This window comes from Arabidopsis lyrata, assembly GCF_000004255.2.
Source record: "Arabidopsis lyrata subsp. lyrata unplaced genomic scaffold ARALYscaffold_9, whole genome shotgun sequence".
Taxonomy (NCBI): domain Eukaryota; kingdom Viridiplantae; phylum Streptophyta; class Magnoliopsida; order Brassicales; family Brassicaceae; genus Arabidopsis; species Arabidopsis lyrata.
This window is the reverse complement of record NW_003302547.1, coordinates 1,830,619-1,853,528: the sequence shown is the minus strand read 5'-3', so window position 1 is coordinate 1,853,528 and position 22,910 is coordinate 1,830,619. Positions and strand designations below refer to the sequence as shown.

At 36.9% G+C, this 22,910-nt stretch overlaps 2 protein-coding genes across 2 annotated transcripts; both read left to right on the top strand.

Annotated features, from left to right (window-relative positions):
* Nucleotides 1-2,385: 2,385 nt before the first annotated feature.
* LOC110227147 lies at nucleotides 2,386-3,609 on the top strand. The gene is made up of 3 exons (XM_021020502.1): nucleotides 2,386-2,665; nucleotides 2,743-3,444; nucleotides 3,533-3,609. Exons 1-3 carry the CDS (start codon nucleotides 2,386-2,388, stop codon nucleotides 3,607-3,609), a joined length of 1,059 nt encoding a protein of 352 aa, XP_020876161.1.
* Nucleotides 3,610-15,867: 12,258 nt separating this feature from the next.
* Nucleotides 15,868-17,428, top strand: LOC9299312 (fasciclin-like arabinogalactan protein 2). Its single transcript, XM_021020523.1, has one exon. The coding sequence runs from the start codon at nucleotides 16,023-16,025 to the stop codon at nucleotides 17,232-17,234; it is 1,212 nt and encodes a 403-aa protein (XP_020876182.1). The 5' UTR covers nucleotides 15,868-16,022; the 3' UTR covers nucleotides 17,235-17,428.
* Nucleotides 17,429-22,910: the final 5,482 nt, after the last annotated feature.

The window sequence follows — 22,910 nt, the reverse complement described above, 5'->3', positions numbered from 1 at the left end:
CCTGTTGACGACGGATTTTATATAGAAGATATTGATGTCGCCCTATCGGACGATTTCATCAAAGTCGCCAAGAGCTTAATGAAATGAAGTCGAAATTTCATCAGGCTACCAGTTCGGCGCCTGAGATCGATGAGTAATCGAAGAAACTCGTCGAACGCCCTTTACCTCGAGAATCTCGAACCTTCAGATCAAAGATTCTCGAAAGGTTAAATTACCAACTTACGAGGGTAAAGGAGATCCTAAAAATCACCTCGCTGCTTTTCAGATCGCTGTAGGCAGAGTTGATCTAGAGCCAGGCGAGGAAGATGCCGGATTTTGCAAATTATTTTCCGAGATTCTTTCCGGACCGGCTCTGTGTTCACTCAGTTAGAACCAGAAACTATTGATAATTTTAAGGAATTGTCCTCAGCATTCCTAAAACAATATTCTATGTTCATGGAAAAAGCAACTTCTGATGCGGATCTTTGGAATTAAACCCAAGGTCAGAATGAACCACTTCGCAAATATATCGCTAAATTCAAAGAAGTGATAGCCAAAATTCCTGGGGTATCGCACGCAGCTGTCCTTTCTGCTTTAAGGAACGGACTCTGGCATGAGTCCCGAGTTTGGGAAGAAATCATCGTCAATCGTCCGAGTACCATCCAAGATGCTTTATTTAGAGCTACTAATTGGATGGAGGCAGAAGAAGAAAAGCTTAGCCTCGCTAAAAAGCATCGGCCAGCTAAATTAGTCGTTGCGAATCCAACTAAAAGATTCGAACCAAAAGACCAAAAACGGTTTGGAGTTAATCCTGCAACTAATGCTGTAGGAAAACCCTCTCCAAGCAGAGGAAGATACAATACTCCTAATACTTGGGTTAGAGATGAAAGTGCCTATTGTGATATTCATAAAATAAACGGGCACTCCACCAAAGATTGCAGCGTACTCAAAAAGCACCTCACCGAACTGTGGGCAGCTGGAGAGCTCGCTAATTTCAATATCGAGGAATTTGTGGAATCTTACCACAAAGAAAAAGAATATTCCGAAGTTTCTAATCCTCCGAAAAAGAAACATAAACCCAATGGGCCTGGAACTCCGAACACTCCTAAGAAAAGGATCGATGTTATAATTGAAGGATCCAAATTATGCCGAGATTCGATCAGATCAATCAAAAGGCATAAGAAATCAGCAGCAATTCAAACCGCTGTGGGTTTGAATTGCTGCCTTGCGAAAAATAGTAAAGAGAGAAAAAGTATTGTATTGCTCAGAAGTAATGAATAGTCTGATCTCCCCCAAACACATGCATTTGAGGTCATTTTTATAGAGAAAACATGATCAATACGGTCATTTACTGCTCATAATCGCATTGATCCGCATTAATCATGTAGGTTACATTTTGACCGAAACGGCTTGAATTTGAACTAACTTGGGCTTTGCGCGGATCTTCCGAACTCTTTCTTGTTGACTCCGAACTCCCGCGTCTTGACGCTGCCGCGAACCTCGAACAATATTCTCCTCGCTTTGGCCTTTCTCTATACGAACTGTATGTTGAATAAGAGCGAACTCCGTACTGGTAAGGATCGAACTCTTTTAGTAAACCGAATCGAACTCCCGACTGGTCAAGCTTGATTCTCATAATAAAATATCTTTAATTCCAAGAGTATTATTATGTAATAATGACGTGGACAGATCCAAGTGGATCCTACCAAAAATGTGTTGGATCCGACCCCAACATTTAGCCCCCCAAGTCTTGCGAGCTGAGTGCTCGGCTTGGAAGACTTAAGTAAACAGTAATTAATGACTCGAGATCTTTAACATTCCGGAATTATTCCATGTTTTACGCTATTACGCTGATCTCGGATAATCAAATGATTTGATATCCCTGACAACCGTCATCATTAATTTTCTAATTTTATATTAATAATGCGGGGAAAACCGTCCCACTTCCCAATATTCTCTAGGCAATTTTCTGCTAAATAAGGTTAAATGGAACGACGGCTTTTACAGCAACGTACTTTTACCTCTTAAAGCTTTTACCAAACCAGAAAAAGAGAAACCTCTTAGTAAAAGATGTCTTCCCCAGCCGTCTATGTTTCGGACAACGAAGATGACAGTCAAGGAATCCCTGTTCCCAGAGGGGACGAAGTCTTCACCCAAAGGGGAGACAAATTTTGTCCGCATTTCAGGTCTCAATCGACCTCTGCTTCCCTTGGCTCTCTTCGCCGCCTTTGTAACATCCCCCAGGAAATTGAATTCTCTCTTCCTAGATCCAACGAGTCTCCGGAAGTGGTGCGAGAGGGTTACTGTTGTGCGTACGAAGTCTATTTCAAATGTTGTGGTTTGTTTTTTCCCATACCGGAAGTTCTTCTTTTATACCTCCTCCACCTAGGGATTGTCTTTCCCCAAATGGCTCCCAACTTTCTTCGATACGTTCTGAGCACCCTGACTGTTTCGGCAGAAGCAGGGTTTTCCCTCTCCACCAGCGAACTCTTAGGGCTATTTCGAGCCCGTGAATCCGCAGCAGCGGGTATTTTTTCTATAAACCCTATCCTTGACCGTAACCTGATCGACGGAATGCCCTCGAATGATGGGCCTTGGAGGAAATACTGGTTCTTTTTCCGAGTCAATCCCCATTATGTTCAAGGTCTTTCTGGTCTTCTTCTCGCCAATTGGTCAGCTAAACTTGGTTAAAAATCCAACCTTTATTACTTTCCACTGTATTATGTAAAGAGATAGAATTCTTAACCCAACACTTTGTTTCAGGGAACCAAACGATCCCCCGCCCAACTGTTGACATCTTGTCCTTCTTTCGAATTTTTTTCGAGGGTGAAACAAACTGGAATTCCTTCACCCTCCAACGCATTCATAAAGTGGGGCTCGCCATTAAAGACGGTCAGACTCACCCCCTCGATCCTCCTCCCGAGGATAAAGACGTCTCGAGCCTGAATGCTCGAGATAAAAGAAAGATGCAGGCTGAAATCAAGGCTCTTAAGGATCAGCTATCCGAATTTGGGAGAAAGAAACGGATAGCTGCAATCTCCAGGGTTGGTAACTTCCACATGAAGACCCTCTTGGTTGATGATGGTTCATTAGAAACGCCCCTGTCGGCTGCGGTGGATACTCATGGAGCCGAGATCCTTAATGACCCTCCAGTTGCCACCGCAATTTGCCCTTCCGAACCAGGGCGTGAGGGAGAAATAACCTCCTCTCTTTGTGCAAAGAGGAAGGCTCCAGATTCCGATAATCTATCAAACGAGAGACTTAAAACCGTGAGATTAAGTTCTCCGCCACGAGTCTCTAGCCCTCTACGTTCTGTTTCTCCCTCTTCAGAACCTTTAAACACTGAGCTCCCTCTTCCGGGAGACAGAGTAATTTCAGAGGAAATAGATGAGCCGAGACCGGAGGCTCCCCTATCTCAAGGACTGAGTGGTAGGACTCAAAATCCTTTACCCGCTTCGATTTCAGGTAAGTTTTTACTTGGAAAGCGAGCATTGGCAAAACTTGTCACAGATTGCATCTATTTATTAATCTGCTATTCTCCTCTGCTTCGCAGGCGGAGAAGAGATTGGAGACATCTTCCAAAGTTTCCAAACCAGAGAAGGGGCGTCCCTTCTTCCTTTTAGATTATGACAACCTCCCTTCCTTAGGTAAAAGCTTTATGTCTAAACGACACGTTTTTTTTTTTACTCCGAAGGCGTTTATGGAGACTAATGGAATGATCTTCCATTATGAGAACCTTCTTCATCAAGCGAAGAGAGAGACCGCAAAGGATAAGAAGGAGGTTGACGAACTTAGATTAGCCAACCAATCTGAGCGACTTGAGCGGGAAAAAGCACTCGAGTCATCTTTTGAAAATATGAAGAAAACTCTAGTAGCTAACGAACAACGCATCAGAATTGCGAATGCTGAAAGAGATTCTGCGTGGTCTAATGTTCTTCGCTTGGAGGCTGAGCTAGAGGAGAATACGGCTTTGTTCGAAGAAGCGAATCAAGAGATCGAGCTTTTAACTAGGAACAGGGCTCGCGATATCGCTGAAGCCGAACATAATGCTCAAGAAGAGATGAAGGGATTCGGTAGCCAACTTATTCAATCTGTTACGAGGTTCATCAAGGACGAAGAGGTTTGGACTAAACTTCTAACAGATCGAGCCGAACTGAAGAGCAATCTAGACCTGATTAAGGAACTAGAGGCTGGAAGAGTTTCGTTCGAGAGCGAGAGGAGCAAAGTTGCTGCCGAACTCGCTGTGGTTGAATCCGAGTTATCCTCGGCTTCCCGTCCTACTCTCGATCTGAAACAATTTTCTTTGGTATTTGGAGATTCCCCCTCTCAATTCGAGGTAGGTGAAGGTTCTCGGCCACACGAGGGTTCTCCTGAGGCGGAGAGATGCTCTTAAAGAATTGTTTTGCTATATCCATAAGGACTAATCAGTTTGACGGAAATGTTTTATTTTTGATTAGTGTGATTGAACACCATTATGTATATATATATATATATATAAAAGGTGAAACGGTTTGGATGCGATTCTAGGTTTGAAAGTCCTAGCCCACCAAAGAGGTTTTATGAATTGTGAGAGATGAGCTGATCAGGCTCACTTGCCTTTTTTAAAGAAAAAATCTTAACAAGTATTTTTCCTCGGTCTCTCGGGTGCGATGATAGAGCTCGGCTTAGGTTTCTTTTTATCGAGGGATAAGGTTTTTACAATTCGTGAGAATTTTGTCATAAGAATGACCAGGTAATGGTTTCGATCATGACCTAAACAATGGCTCCGAAAGTGTTGGGCCATGTTTTAATTGGACCCGAAATCTGCTTTAGCGGGTCCATTATATATTATTCCTTTAAAGAGTCCGAACGCTTTCTTTGTTTTTTAAAAAAGAATCTTGAGAGACTCGTAGTTTTTTTTTTTGTAAGAAAAATGAGACTATGCCGCTATCCTCTTTCAGATCTAGCTCAAGAATAACAACCTCACGCGGGGATCCGTTGTTTGAATCTGAGGACGGATTTTCCCCCAAGGGAGTTATTCACCCCACGTTCTTCCACTTCCGAACGGGGGAAGAAAGGGTCCAATGTTATGACTTCCTGGAAAAGGTTCCCTTTCTGATTTTTAGTTTTTTTTTTTTAGAGACAAAAAACTCTTTTTTGACCAGTTAACAAAATGTTCGTTCAAACAGGTCGTCGGGAGACACAAAGCTTTATGTGATAAGAGAAAAAGAATCGGAAGAAGGCGCCATGCTCTTAATGAGCGAATAAAGAGGATAGAAAGAGAGATCCTTCGCCTAGAATCTGAACCGCACGAATGGGAGAGGAATGGTTTAGACATCGTGGCCATTATTCCTACTTGCCTCCGAAGATTCCTACGAGTGCTGGATAAATTTTTTCATCTATCCTTGGCAACCGGCGATGGATCCTCGTTTCTTTCGTGTTCTTCAGAATTTCGGAGATTTCCGATGTTAAGAACTGAAGAGAACGAAGGACCGGAGGAGAAATCTACTGATCATCCTTCCGGTCCCCTCGATCTATCTTCCGACGAGGGACTTTCCTCAGAAAGCTGTTCGGGATCATCCACCTCGCTAGAATCGTTATCGGGCGAAGACCTGATCGAACAAGTCCCTTGATATTTTTTCTTTTATTACTATGTAAAATACTATTGGGCTAGAGGCCCAGCAATATTAATTAAATTCCTCTTTTGCTTTAAATTTGCCGATTCACTCATCGTCAATTTACCCTCTTAAATATGGTCAAGTATATTTTGAATATAAAGCAGATGTAGATTGTTATTGAATTTATTCAACAATAATTCTACAAAAATGTTTGAGGAAGGTAATTTCTCAGAGAATCCCTTCGACTCGTTTAAAGTGATAAGTGATGATCTTCAGGAAACGTCATACATCAATCTTGTAAAAACGGAAGCTAACGACGAACCAGAAGAATCACGCCCACTAGGTTGGGGAACCAGCATTCAGGTTCCAAACGTGTTAATTGATAGATTACCGGCTCAAGATCGTGCCAAGGCCGAGGAGTTTATTACCAAGGTATTGTTAAACCTGGTGATTTAACTCTTTTTATTATTGCTAAACGAAGCATTTCATTTTCTTCACCTTATTATTCGGCACGACGAACTCGAAAATGAGAAACAAGAGATTAGGCATAGGATCATGGAACTAGAGAAGCGTCGCCTCGATATTGCTCGCGAGCTTCATCGCCTCGAAGCCCATCCTTCCGACTGGATCGAACTAGGACTTCAGGAGTACAGAAATATGCCAGGTTGTATTATGAGCATCGTTGACCTCGCAGGTCAAGGAGTAAATTTGTTCCGTAACTCTCAAGACCCTTCTAGATCTGGTCTAGCTTATTCATCTATAAATCGTTCGCAATGTATTTTTATATTCATGTTCGAATATTGAATTTATAAAAACAAGACTCCATGATAGGAATAATATTTTTATTTTTATGTTATAGCTGGACTCGTGTTTAGCGAGCTGCCTACGTACCCAAAATAGGATCAAGCCAAATCGTAGTTCGATTGTGTTTGCTTTAGCAATAGAACTTTTTCAAGTTGATGACGTTCCAAGGCCTTTGAACGGGATTTCCGTCAAGGTCTTGTAAACGGTAAACACCATTTCGGATTTTTTTTGTGATTTGATAAGGACCTTCCCAGTTAATACCGAGTTTTCCAGCTCCTTCTTCTTTTGTGTTATCGAACACTCGTCTTAAAACAAAGTCTCCTACATTTAAAGGTTTGTTTTTCAACTTTGAGTTATAGTTCGAGCGGTCGATTGTTGATTGTTTTGAAGTCGAATAAGGGATTGATCTCGCCTTTCATCGATTGTATCAAGAACGTCTTCTAATAATTTAGAATTTAGTTCTTCGTTAAGAGGAGCTTCGCTCCGGCGTAAACCAGGAACATTCAGTTCGGCTGGGACTACAGCTTCCATCCCATATACTAATGAAAATGGAGTTTCTCCCGTTGCTCGTCTCGGGGTTGTTCGATATGCCCACAGCACAGGTTGCAGCTCGTCATACCAACCATCTTTCCGAGCATTCAAACACTTTTTGAGATTGCTAAGAATGGTTTTATTGGAAGCTTCCGCTTGCCCATTTCCTTGAGGGTATCTCGGCGTTGAATAGTTAAGTTTTATTCCCCAAGCGGAACAAAAATCTTCAAATTCATTTGAAATGAATTGAGGACCGTTGTCCGTTACTATTTCGTAAGGAATTCCATGGCGACAAATAATGTGTTTCCACAAGAATGTTTTTACCACAAAATCTTGTATATTCACGTAGGCTTCTGCTTCGATCCATTTGGAAAAGTAGTCCGTTAGAACTAATAAGTATTGGACGCCTCGCGTTGAGCGATGCATCGGACCAACTATATCCATTGACCACCTTATGAAAGCGTATGGAGCGGATATAGATGACAGAATTTCAGATGGCTGGTGAATAAGAGGAGCGTGCATCTAACATTTTTTACACCGTTTGGCGTAATCGATGCAGTCAGAAATCATAGTTGGCCAGAAATATCCTAACAGTTTGATTTTGAAAGCCATTACTCGTCCCGAAGAATGACTACCACAAAGCCCTTCGTGGACCTCGCTTATCACTATTTCAACTTTGGGTCCGAAAATACATAAAAGGTAAGGATCGCTGACGCCTCGCTTGTACAATGACTTTTTAATTATACAATACTTAGCGCTGATGATTTTTAATTTGCGAGCTTGCCATTTGTTCGATGGTAGTTCTCCATTAATAATGAAATTTTTGATGGGTACCCTCCAGTCAGCCCCCCCAATCATTAGCGGAAGTATTATTAGGATCTTCGATTGTTTCCCGAACCTCTTCATCACCTGGAGGTGTCTGTTCAGTTCGAGACGGTTCTTCAGCGGGAACCTCTTGATCCTTTAATTTTTTTCTTGGCTTCCTTTTAGGAAGTTCCAATGGTGAAGTAAGTTCATCATTTTGAGATTTTACTCGTGATCTGGTGACCACAAATGAATTATTTTCATTTCCGGAACTTGATTTTGGAATTTCGATATGCTCGGCCTCCAAAATGTTATCGTTTTTTGTTTCTTCAACCGAAATACTTCGCGAAGAAATATATTCAACTGGGATAACTCGTTTGAGCTCGGGATCTGAGGTAGAAGCTAGGGCAGCTAAGGCGTCTTCCGAAGTGTTTTCTCCTCGAGGTATTCGAACTAACTCGAATTCTTTGAATTTTCCGGCTAATTTTTTGACAGTCGAAAGATAGGCTTCCATTCGAGGGGCCTTAGCTTCGTAATCTCCAGCGCACTGGTTTACAACTAGCTGAGAATCACAATAAGCTATTATTTTTTCTGCTCCAATTGCGAGAGCAAGCCGACGTCCTGCTAAGAGAGCTTCGTATTCTGCCTCATTGTTCGAAGCCGGAAACATTAATCGAAAAGACTGTTCGATTATTTCCTTTGTTGGAGTTTCGAGCCTAATACCGATTCCGGATCCTTGTTTAGAAGAAGAGCCATCTACATGTAATTTCCATGTAGAGTCTGTTTCAATAAGGATTCCATCATCTAGTGGTAGTTCGGTAAGAAAATCAGCCAGAACTTGTGCTTTTGCGCTAGTTCGACTTTTGTACTCTATATCGTACTCACTGAGCTCGATTGCCCATTTTGCCAATCTACCGGACTGACTTGGTCCGTGAAGAATTGAGCGAAGCGGATGAGAAGTTAAAACTTCTATCGGATGAGATTGGAAATAAGGTCTGAGTTTTCTAGCAGATATGACTACCGCTAAAGCTAATTTTTCCATCATGGTATATCTCGTTTCTGGACTAGTAAGAGATTTACTTATGTAGAAAATCGGCTTCTGATCACCTCGATCCTCTCGAACTAAAACCCCACTTACAGAATGATTAGAAACCGAGATGTAAAGATAAAGTTTCTCATCTAACTCAGGTTTGGAGAGAACCGGCGGTGTTGTCAGGTAACTTTTGAGTTGATCGAAAGCTGCTTCGCATTGATCATCCCAGCGAAACTTTTTGTTCCCTTTTAAAATCTGGTAAAAGGGGAGACATTTATCAGTAGATTTCGAAATGAAACGATTCAACGAAGCAATTCTGCCCGTCAACCGCTGGACCTCTTTAATGTTTTTTGGTGAAGGCATCGTGAGGAAAGCGTTAATCTGATTAGGATTGGCTTCTATTCCTCTTTCTGTAACTATGTAGCCTAGGAATTCTCCAGAAGGTACACCAAAAGAACATTTAGCTGGATTTAATTTTATTCCGAATTCATTCAGGATTTTGAAACATTGCTCAAGATGTGTGATGTGCTCGGATTTCTTAAGAGATTTTACGAGCATATCATCGATATAAACTTCCATCGTTTTGCCCAAATGTTTTGCAAACATTTTGTTAACTAAACGCTGATATGTTGCCCCGGCATTTTTTAGACCGAATGGCATAACTTTATAACAGTAGATTCCTCTATCTGTTATGAAGGATGTTTTCTCTTCATCTTCCGGATTCATCATGATCTGATTATATCCGGAAAATGCATCCATGAATGTCAAGAGTTCGTTTCCGGCTGTTGATTCTACGAGCCGATCGATATGAGGGAGAGGAAAACTATCTTTTGGACATGCTTTGTTAATGTCAGTGAAATCGACACATACTCTCCACTTTCCATTTTTCTTTTTGACTACCACAGGGTTAGATAACCAGTCCAGGTATTTTACTTCTCTAATCGAACCGATTTTCAAAAGTTAATCAACTTCGTCATTGACCGCTTGAGCTCGGTCAGGACCCAGTTTTCTTCTCTTTTGCTTTATTGGTTTAAAACAGGGATCGACGTTTAAATCATGGGTAATGATACTTTTGTCGATTCCAGGCATATCTTTCGCCGACCAGGCAAAAGTATGTTCATTTTCTTTTAGAACTGTTACCAATTGATCTTTGATTTCTGAATCTAAAGTAGTACCGATTTTTACTTTTCGGTCTGGAAATTCGGAATCAATTTCAATTTTTGTGGTAACCTCATTCGAACTGAGACCACTTGGGTAACGCGAGGCGCTTTCTTGCTTAGCATTTATCATTAATTGCTATTTGAGCTTTAAACGATGTCCCATGAGATAGCAAGATCGCGATGTTTCCTGATCTCCTCGAATGGTTCCAATTCCACCAGGAGTCGGAAATTTCACACACTGGTGATAAGTTGAAGGTATAGCCTTCATTTGGTATATCCACGGAGTTCCGAGAATTATGTTGTAAGCGGCCGGACGGTCGAAGACAATAAATTCTACAATTTTTGGAACCCCAGCGGCGAGCACTGGTAGTTTTATTTTTCCCAAGGACATAGATATGTCACTCGTGAAAGCTACTAACGGCGCTGGTGGACCGATAATGTCGGCTTTATTGATTCCCATTCTTTGCAAAGTGCTTAGAAATATGAGATCTACCGAGCTTCCAGTATCAATTAGACACCTCGTCACTTCGAAGTTCGCAACATCTAAAGTTATTACGAGAGCATCATCGTGAGGTCATGTTATTCCTTGAGTGTCCGAATTATCAAAGGAGATAGAAGATATTTGTTCATTTGATTGGAAACCCACAACGGTTTGAATTGCTGCTGATTTCTTATGCCTTTTGATTGATCTGATCAAATCTCGGCATAATTTGGATCCTTCCATTATAACATCGATCCTTTTCTTAGGAGTGTTCGGAGTTCCAGGCCCATTGGGTTTATGTTTCTTTTCCGGAGGATTAGAAACTTTGGAATATTCTTTTTCTTTTGTGGTAAGATTCCACAAATTCCTCGATATTGAAATTAGCGAGCTCTCCAGCTGCCCACAGTTCGGTGAGGTGCTTTTTGAGTACGCTGCAATCTTTGGTGGAGTGCCCGTTTATTTTATAAATATCACAATAGGCACTTTCATCTCTAACCCAAGTATTAGGAGGATTGTATCTTCCTCTGCTTGGAGAGGGTTTTCCTACAGCAATAGTTGCAGGATTAACTCCAAACCGTTTTTGGTCTTTTGGTTCGAATCTTTTAGTTGGATTCGCAACGACTAATTTAGCTGGCCGATGCTGTTTAGCGAGGCTAAGCTTTTCTTCTTCTGCCTCCATCCAATTAGTAGCTCTGAATAAAGCATCTTGGATGGTACTTGGACGATTGACGATGATTTCTTCCCAAACTCGGGACTCATGCCAGAGTCCGTTCCTTAAAGCAGAAAGGACAGCTGCGTGCGATACCCCAGGAATTTTGGCTATCACTTCTTTGAATTTAGCGATATATTTGCGAAGTGGTTCATTCTGACCTTGGGTTAAATTCCAAAGATCCGCATCAGAAGTTGCTTTTTCCATGAACATAGAATATTGTTTTAGGAATGCTGAGGACAATTCCTTAAAACTATCAATAGTTTCTGAATCTAACTGAGTGAACACAGAGCCGGTCCGGAAAGAATCTCGGAAAATAATTTGCAAAATCCGGCATCTTCCTCGCCTGGCTCTAGATCAAATCTGCCTACACCGATCTGAAAAGCAGCGAGGTGATTTTTAGGATCTCCTTTACCCTCGTAAGTTGGTAATTTAACCTTTCGAGAATCTTTGATCCGAAGGTTCGAGATTCTCGAGGTAAAGGGCGTTCGACGAGTTTCTTCGATTACTCATCGATCTCAGGCGCCGAACTGGTAGCCTGATGAAATTTCGACTTCATTTCATTAAGCTCTTGGCGAACTTTGATGAAATCGTCCGATAGGGCGACATCAATATCTTCTATATAAAATCCGTCGTCAACAGGAGAATTTCCCTGTCCCTAGGGAATTTCTTCCCCAGTTGGGTTAGTCGCATCCCCTACGGCTGCCGGATTGCTAGTGCTTGCTGGCTAGCCTCCTGGAGGAGTTTGAGTAATCCCGGGAGTCGTGAATAACCTGCGCTGACGCGATGTTGTTCGCGCTGAGGACAAATTATCTAAACGGCTTGAAACAACGTTCTACGGGTTTGACAAATTTGTCTGGGTGGTTTGAACACTTGTTAAGGTTTGCTCGATCGAGTTCAACCTTTCACCAAAGGTGGTGTTGGCAGTAACAAGTGTACCCATCTGATTGGTCAGATCGGTAATTGTCTGAGTAAGCAAAGCAATTGCATCGCTCAATGCTTGCTGATCAGCCATAGTTTCTTGGTTGGGAAAGAAAGATTTTGAGATTTAAGAGTTTTGTGGTAAGTCCCCACAGGCGGCACCAAAATGTGGATGTAGGATTCACACTCGATTATCTTTAAGTATTTTTGTGGAGAAAGACTCTTGTAAAATCAGGAAATGAATATGAGAATTTGAAAAGGAAATCAACCAAGAAAAGAAATGAGGAAAAAATTGATAAGAGCGAAGTACAAAATGCCTTGCGAAAAATAGTAAAGAGAGAATAAGTATTGTATTGCTCAAAAGTAATGAATAGTCTGATCTCCCCCAAACACATGCGTTTGAGGTCGTTTTTATAGAGAAAACATGATCAATACGGTCATTTACTGCTCATAATCACATTGATCCGCATTAATCATGTAGGTTACATTTTGACCGAAACAGCTTGAATTTGAACTAACTTGGGCTTCGCGCGGATCTTCCGAACTCTTTCTTGTTGACTCCGAACTCCCGTGTCTTGACGCTGCCGCGAACCTCGAACAATATTCTCCTCGCTTCGGCCTTTTTCTATGCGAACTGTATGTTGAATAAGAGCGAACTCCGTACTGGTAAGGATCGAACTCTTTTAGTAAACCGAATCGAACTCCCGACTGGTCAAGCTTGATTCTCATAATAAAATATCTTTAATTCCAAGAGGATTATTATGTAATAATGACGTGGACAGATCCAAGTGGATCCTACCAAAAATGTGTGGGATCCGACCCCAACATTATGGTGACGATTTATCTACATAGAAACAGTCAATAAATATGTGGCGGCTCAGCCAACCGGTAGCAGAAATAAATATTTAAAGCAGTGCATAAAATTAAGGCGGCTCAACAGACCGACAACAGAAATAAATATTTAAAGCAGTAAATAAATATGTGGCGGCTCAGCCGACCGGTAGCATAAATAAATATTTAAAGCAGTGTATAAAACTAAGGCGGCTCAGCCGACCGGCAACAGAAATAAATATTTAAAGCAGTAAATAAAATTTCAGGTGGCTCAGCCAACCATTAACAGAAAATAATTAATTATGGTGCATGAACCAATCATTGTAAAAAGGTATACATAAAATTTAAAAATGAAGAGTGATCGTGCTGATAACGTGTTATAAAAAGTATATGAGTATTTATCATAAAGATAAAAATATTTATAGAAGAAATATTTATACCCGGTGGGAATAGTATACTGAGAATAGAAGAGAGATAATTCTATTATAATTCTATTATCTGATGATTGTTGTGATATTGTATTTCTGAATTGTGTTTTACAATGAACGTTTCATCGTTCTATTTATAGAGAAAAAGATAAGTTACTATGCATGCATAGTGACGGTGGGCTCTACATAAAAATTATAAATTTCTCACGGCTGCGCCTAATGCGCTTGACATCTATGACTTTTGTAACAATCTATATATAATAACAATCTCAATAAATGTCTTTTGCACATCTGAACGGTTGTGTTTTTTAATCGCAAGTTTTCGTTAATTTTTTGTTGACTAAAATATATATTTACGGTTATGTTTTTTTAGAAAATTGCAATCCGAATGTCTTCTACCGTTGCGTCTTTTTATTGTAACTCTTCATAAACAGTTGCAACCGATTATTCGAATCATTGCATTATTTATTTTATTTCACGAACAATTACAACTTTTGGTTTATATATTTAGTTTAGTTCACGAACAATTGCAACCTTTAGTTTATTTTATAAATCGCTATAACATTTAATTATCTAACGTCGTGTCTCTCGGTGTGACTTTTCATAAATTATTATTTTTAATTTTTAATTACCAAAATATATTTAAATGAGATTGTGACCGTTTAATTGAACCGTTGAAACATTTGGTTTATTTGACGAATCATTGTAACTTTTAGTTTGGTTTTACGAACCGTTGTAATCTTTAGTTTATTTGACGAACCGTTACAACTTTTGGTATATCGCAACATTTCGTTTTTTTTTAAACTAAAAAATATATATTTACGTTATGTTTTATACGGTTGCATCTTTTTATCGTAACTCTTAGTAAAACGGTTGCAACCGTTTAGTTGAACCATTGCAACATTTAGTTTATTTCAGAAACAATTGCAACTTTAAGTTTATTTATAAATCGTTATAGTATTTAATCATCTATCGTCAGTGTAACTTTTCATAAATTATTAATTTTAATTACTAAAATGTATTTAAATGAGACTGTGATTGTTTAATTGAATTGTTACAACATTTAGTTTATTTGACGAATCATTGCAACTTTTGGTTTTGTTTTACGAACCAATGTAATCTTTAGTATATTTGATGAACCATTGGAACATGTGGTATATTTGACGAACTATTGCAACTTTTGGTATATTTGATATCTACGGTCGCGTCTTTAATTTCAGATATGTTTTGACCCGATCCAATAGAGATATGAACTATCCAGTGTAAGATTTATGAAGAAAATTTTTTATCAGGTCGGATACCAAATTTGTCGGATAACAATTTAACCCACCCGCTAAAAATGTATTTCAAAAATACTAGTATAGATACTTGTGAGGGTTTTCTTTATCATAATTTTCGTTATATATATATATTGATTTTTTTCAAAATTGTTACAAATCATTAGAACTTTTCGTTTGATATTTTTTTAAACGATTTTTGAAATATTTTCCACCGCGACATGGCGGGGGTCCTGAGTCCTAGTAAGCATAAAGACATTGGTTCGTAAATGTGTGTTAGACACTCGATTTTTATAGCTTAGGAAGTATGACAAATCTTTGTTATGATCTTAAAAATTTATTTATTTTTTATTGAAAATTTTCTTAACACAAATATTCACTACATAATATGAAATTTATCTGGAAGATTTAAAAAATTTACAAAGCTAAAATTTCATATCCTCTAAATTTTGACACATTTTGACCATCGTATCCTCGACGATTACAATTAAAAAAATACGAATTACAAATCAAAGAATATTAAATAAAGGTGATTATGAGTTTTCATCTTAACTTTCAATTACAGGTCTCCATTATCCCAATTTTAAACGTGATATAAGAACACTTGTCAAATAATATTATTAAGATTTATTTACCAGTTTAACACAACACCAAAAAAGTATGATAAAATAGCCAATACTAACAAAAATCAGAATATTAAAAGAAAAAAGACATTACTAAAACTGTATACTATAAAATTATTTTATTTATATTTAGGTAAATTTATTAATTTATAATATTGTTAAAACTGTGTATTATATAAAAGTATTATTTTTATTATTATATCGAATTGTGCTAAAAAAAATTATTGAACTAATATGAAACCGGAAAGTTTTTAAAATTTATTATTTTATTGTGTAATAGTTTATAGAAATTTGAATGTGTAATCTTAAAGATAAACATATATTGTTGCAGTTGGTTACCCTTTTTGGCTGCAGGAACTCTTTGAGACTGAGAAAAATCTTTCCTCTGCATAATTGGCTTGGATGTTGGTATAGTTGTAGACTTTTGTTAGTCTCTTTTTTGGACAGTTAGGGTGCAGACACTTTTACTAACTGTTTGGCATGTATGTCTGTACATGGCCTTTCTTTTGTATGTGGTTACTTTCTTTGCAATATATTATTCAGATGACACAAAAAAAAAAAAGATAAACATATATAACGTAAGGTCTGCCAAAATAATTGAATCAATAGTTTTGAGACGGGGAAGTGAGTGTCGGTCGGGGTATGTAATTCGGGAACCCATGTTACTTTCAAATGTGACCCAGACTCAACCTATGTAGAGCCCACTTACCTGCTGCTGCGCTGGAAATATGCGAGACAGCTTTCTTCTTATAATAATTTTATATATCTTTTATTATTATAAGACCCCTCTCCAAATGGTACCACACAAGTATTCTATCACAGCCGCCGAATCCTCCGCCCAAAAATGGCTTATTTCCGGCGAGCAGCCACCGCATTGGTTCTCATTTCCCAGCTCCATCTCTTTCTCTCTCTCTCAAATGCGCATAACATAACCCGAATATTGGCCAAAGACCCTGATTTCTCCACTTTTAACCACTACCTCTCTGCGACTCATCTCGCCGACGAGATCAACCGCCGGCAAACAATCACCGTCTTGGCCGTTGATAACTCAGCAATGTCCTCAATCCTCTCTAAAGGATACTCACTCTACACAATCCGCAACATTCTCTCTCTCCACGTCCTGGTCGATTACTTCGGCGCCAAGAAACTTCACCAGATCACCGACGGCTCCACCTCCACTGCCTCCATGTTTCAATCCACGGGATCCGCCACGGGAACTTCTGGATACGTCAACATCACCGATATAAAGGGCGGCAAAGTCGCTTTTGGTGTCCAAGACGACGATAGCAAGCTCACAGCTCACTACGTTAAATCCATCTTTGAAAAGGCTTACAACATCTCTGTTCTTCACATCAGCCAAGTCTTAACCTCGCCGGAAGCAGAAGCTCCCACAGCGAGTCCCAGCGACCTCATCCTCACTACAATCCTCGAGAAACAAGGTTGCAAAGCTTTCTCCGACATCTTGAAGTCAACCGGCGCCGACAAAACGTTCCAAGATACCGTAGACGGAGGCTTAACGGTTTTCTGTCCGTCCGACAGCGCGGTCGGTAAGTTCATGCCGAAATTCAAAGCCCTTTCTCCGGCGAACAAGACCGCGTTAGTGCTTTACCACGGCATGCCAGTTTACCAGTCATTACAGATGCTTAGATCAGGTAACGGCGCCGTTAACACGTTAGCGACGGAAGGTAACAACAAGTTTGATTTCACCGTTCAGAATGACGGAGAAGACGTGACGCTCGAGACGGACGTTGTGACGGCGAAGGTAATGGGGACGTTAAAGGATCAAGAGCCATTGATAGTTTACAAGATTGATAAAGTGTTGCTGCCTAGAGAAATCTATAAGGCCGTTAAGACGACCGCTCCAGCTCCTAAGTCGAGTAAGAAAAAGCCTAAGAACGCGGAGGCTGACGCCGACGGACCTAGCGCCGATGCTCCGTCAAATGATGACGGTGAGGTGGCTGATGATAAAAACGGCGCCGTATCAGCGATGATTACTCGAACGAGTACTGTCGTAACGGCCATTTTCGGGCTCTGTTTTGGATTCTGGCTTATGTGATGTGACGTGGCAATTGCCTCGATTGGAATCTTGTTTTTTTTTTTTTTATTGTGATCTTTTTTATTTGTCGGTTGAATTTATTTTACATATTCTTTTTTTTTACGTTGTTACTTTGTGTGGAGATTTGGAATAATTAATTGTTCCACTTGTGTTGGATCTGATATGTTCTATTTTTTATAAAATGTGATGATGATTCAAAAGAGTGATTGATACGTTGGAATCACGTGTAGCTATGAAGATAGTGTCGGTGGAAGTCGAAATAGTGTGAGGCTATGAGCCGTAAGCCATGTTCAAAAAATCGCTAGGTGCTAATCGGGCGGCCGGGCACCGCCTAGCGCCTAGACGGAAAATCGGAGATTAATCGAAGATTAATTGGGGATTAGTTTTTGATCATTATATAGTGTTATTTTTATAATAATTTTATAGTGTTATGAATTTATTATACAAATAGGCAATTGATAACATGTTTGCAAAATTTATAAAACAAAAACCATGAAAAAAGTTTAAAACATCTATCATCAATTTTGCGAATTTAATTTCACATCAAATTGACATTCATCCTAATTATATATATTCAAAATACATATATGTATCAAATATAATATATGTATATTTGACTAATATCATCTATTATTAATATGAAAACAGTTTGTTAGTTTAAAAAACTTATTTGAAACTTAAATATATGGACGAAAAATAACTAAGTATCAGATTTGAACGGTCACTAATAATAACTAAATGACATCCACGTTAAAAAAAAATATATGAACCTAAATATAGTGACCACCAATAAATAGATTTTGGTGGAAAAAAAAATAAAGAACTTAAATATATTCAAATTATTAATTTGACTACTGAATTGATATCACTTGCCAGTTGCCACGTTATGTGAAAGTAGTATCTCTACAAAACTCAAAATCACAAAGTCTCACATCGGTAATAGTAGGAAGGAAGCATGGAATCGACTTCTTATAAATGACCCTACTAATTGTTTCTATTTGTCATAGTATAGCTCGTGTGGGCTTATGTAGGCCCAATCAATTTTTGAGTTTTGGTCAAAATTCAGTATAAAATTTTATAATAAATCGGTAACTTTTAACCGATTTTCAACGTTTAATTATTAAACGGCCGCAAAATCGGTTTACCGATTAAATAGTCCGATTTGATTAAAATCGCGGCGGTTGACTGCCGATCACCGACTAGGCGACCGACTAGGCGGCTAGGCGCCCGATTTTTTGAACAGGGGCTGTAAGATGCATGTTACATCCTTTGTGGTCGTCGTGGATATGACCCATGATGATGCTCCCATTATAACCACACTAATATGAAATATATTATTTTAACATTTTTTTTTTTTTGTTAAAATATTTTAACATAATATTCATTAAAGTATTCTTTCAATTACAGAGGAAATCAGAGTAGGGACAAAGATTATAACAAGAGTCTAAATGTCTAATGAGTGTTAGTATTTATCCATTTGCTTTGCTAATATGTTGGCCGCTTCATTGAAACCGAGATTCTTCAAACTTGCTAATACAATGTCGAAACTCTTTATGTAAATCAAAATCCATCTGCTGTCCAATTATTTGCTCAACTAGAATGTTTGAGTCATCTTTAAAAATGACTCGTCGATAATCTTTACACCATGTGTTGCATCGCATATATGTGTTGCATCGCTTCAAGAAGAATTAAAAAAAATTCTTTATCTAGCTTGGCCAGCTCCAAATGGGGTGATTCTTGTTACAGATTTTTAATTTTGTTTTTATTGCTCGATATAGATCTTTCTTGTTCCATCAATGCATAATAGTGTTTTGGGCTTGTTAATTTGGTAATCTGGTTTAGAATTTGCGGTTTAGTTGTAACTGAAAATAGTAATAAACATGATTTTACACTTATTAAATTTGCGGTTTAGGTGTAACCGAAAATATTAATAAACATGATTTTAAACTTAATGTGAGATAAAAATTGATTTTAATAGATTGTGTTGTGTCAAACATTGGACCGGAGCAAGGCATGCGACGGCCTAAAGCAACTTACAAGTTTTCTTTAACTTTTTCGTACCTACTCATTTTAAATTTTATTTCTTTATATTAGTCATTAGATCTTTATCATTTTTTTAATGCATAAAATAGTATAAACACCTATAACTATCTCTAAAACAGATCCGGATATCCGTGATTTTTCAGAGTATCTAGATCTGTCGAATATATGTATTTGATATCCAGATCTGGAACCGTGGACACCGGATATCCGGACTTCGGATACCTGCACAAAAATTTGTTATCCGACGGATATCCGGATTCGGAACTAGATAAAAAAAATTTCTTAAATTTTAAACTATTTTGGCTATTGATAAGTAAAATCGAGTCAGTTTTGAATATTCAAGTGCTAATTAAAAAAGTTATATTCCCTCTGACCTCTATTTCAATATAAACTAGATTCGGACCCGCACGTTCGTGCGTGGTTATATTTGTAGATGTATTTATTTGGTATAACATTCATTATCCTACCACATATCAGTTTGGTATTCGGTTTAGTTTCAATTTGGTTTAGACAAAATAATTAATCGGATTTGTTTTTGGTTACAGTAAAGACAATTACATAATTAAAAAGAGAGAGAGAAAATAGACATATCAATTTTGAGGTATGGTCACATATCTACCACACACATTTAATCACATAAGCGTTAATTTACTCGATTGTGATTGTATATCGTGTAGGTCTAGGATTCGGATGGAATACCCATATTTTATGTATTTTCGTTTAGGTATTTAATTTTTACATAATTAGTTGAAGTTATCCGTATTTTATTTATATTCTCAATATTTCACTATTATGTTTTAGAAAATACCCAAATTTCCCAAAATTTCCATCACGAAATAAACTTTACTCGTTCCAAAATCTTTTATTTGGCACATGCTATGCTAGATAAATTGAAAGAAACATTTTAAATATATGATTGCAAGCAATGTTTTATTTTAATTGTAATTTGTTATACGACATTTTTTAAAGAATTCTCATCCCATCCCGTTCAAAAAGTAAGTTTCAATATTTAGGGTTAACACACTATTATAATCTTAACAATATGTTTGCGAATCAAAGTATTAAATATAGATTCGAGTTATATGCTTGATTTTTTTCTTAAAAAAATATATAATTAGAGTTATATTTGACAAGTATAATAATTGTTGTGATATGATTTCGTAAACTAATTTAAGATTTGATTTAATCGTTAAAATTTGTATTTTCTATTTTTATTATTTCGAATTTGTTATTGTCAATTTTTGTGGAAACATTATTAAATCATAACAGTAAATTTAGTTTGTTTGAGTTTTAGATAGAAAAGACAGAAAAAATCTTTTTGAATATATATTGTTAATGCTCCAACAAAATAAATATATATACTTTTTGAATATATATTTTTGACCAAAAGAAAAATGCTTTCGAATTTTTTTTCATTTGTTTTTTAAATTCAATAATTCTAATGGCATTGTAATTAATCTACCAAAATAAGGTTTGTTAGTTTTGAGTGATTCCCAATTAATAATATAGATGATGTTATATGTTTTTTTTCATGATTCAGTTTAAATACTATTTTAATAAATTCTAGGTAAATTATAATATGTTTATTAGTTTATCCCTATATAGTTATTTACTGTACTCATTATAAAAAATGTAATAAATGTATTTTGAAGGATAAATTAGACATTTTATTGATATGCAAAACTTTCAAAATATCAGAAATATTATATTATTGTATATTTTAAATTTTGATATTTATATGTTACAATAAATTTTATTTTTATCAAAAAATAAATATACTAATATGGAACCTATAAAGTTTTGGGGCTTAAACGGACCGGACTAAAGCCCATGCCTTATTTTTACACGTTAGGCACAGTACAAACGAGTCGCAAAAGTTGGGGTAGTTTACATATGTTAACCATTTTAATGGCATTAGATCGAAATCCGCGCTACGCTGCAGAATAAATTTAAAAAAATTTATTTTTGAAGAAGTGGTTTGACAACAAGTAATGTTTAGAGAACAACATGCATGAGGTAAATTTAACAAGTGGTGTAGTTTTTGTAAATTAATTTTTTTTAATATAAATATTTATGATAGACATTTAAAAGATTTCTTGGATTTTGTATTTACCTTTGCTCGTATTTTAATTGTCTATATTTTATAATTTTATATATGCATACATAAATAAATAACTTTATATTTGTATTTGTTTGTTTTATTTTATGTTTTTAGTATATGTTTAATTTCTTACAAATGTTACATTTTTTATATTGTGATATGTAAATATTTTTTCAGCGACTACTATACTTTAAAAATATTAGATTCTTTATATTAAATTTATTTATGGTACTCAAGCATAATTTGAATCATACTAAAATAATTAATATATGTTTTGTTTCTTTAAATAATTATTTTACCATTAAATCACAATAATTAACTATGCAAAGTTTATTTTGTGTGTATTTTGTTCTTTAAAATTTGAACACTACAAACATTTTTTAATTTAAATAATTTGATTTTTGAATAGATCGGATCAATATTATTAGGGTGGATAGTTTAACCGAATTGAACTAAACCAAACCAAACCTAACAAAACAAACTCAAACCGATCCAAACGAAACCATAACTTACATTCAAACCATTCGATTATGTTTATTCTCAATCCGAACCGATAATCCAATGTATTTATTTATTTAATTAATTAATAATATTATAAATACTAATATATAATCATTTACCAATGTTACACTTGATTTGGAGCTTTAGATTTTTCCCTTTTCTAATTAATTAAATAAAATTAGATTAATTTAGTTTAATTATCTCTAAAAAAGGAAAAAAAAAATCTCTACCAGACTATGCAATTTCGATAACCAGTCCATCATTTATGAGAATCTGAAAATCGTTCTTCTCTTTCGCAACCCACACTTTCTCTTCCTCTCTACTCCTACCAATAAATCATCTTCTTCCATTAGTAAAGAAAAAAAGTGTTCATCTCTGTATGTTTGTTTCTTCTATCAATCAAATCATGAGGCTTTGAAAATTGTTTTTCCCCAATTAACATTAGTCGGTATGAAGTCAAATCTTGTGCAGTCATCATCTGGTATGTTTTGACAATTTCCAAATCAGAAACATGAGATGAATAGAAATGTTTAAATTGTTGATTGATCCTCCTGTCTTATTTTAAATATTTTGGTTGGAGAAGCAGAAGGAATTTGTTTATCATTTTGTGTTGTCTGTTATTGTATTTGGATAGATTTGGGGATAAATTAAGGAGTTTGGTATAACGGTTTTTTGTAGATCCATTGGAAGATTTGGTTTGGTGTTTAATTTGATACAAGTGAGCAAACTTTTTAGTTTCTCTCCACTCAATAAATTTCATGGCTTGTGTGGGAAACTCTTGGTTTTTATTTGTCAATTATGTGTGTTTTTTAAATATTGAGACATCGATTCGTGGTTGTTGTCTTGAGAGGGAACACAATCTTCTGATCCAAACACTTAAAGCTAGTTTTGTAGAAATCTAAAAGTTACTTTCATTGATTTAATCTCCCATTATGAGCAATAAGTCTATATTTGAGTTTGGTTTGTTTTTCAACGTCTTGGATTTGTAGTGTTTAAGGAATGGAGGCTTAAGTTCACGTCCATATTTTCTT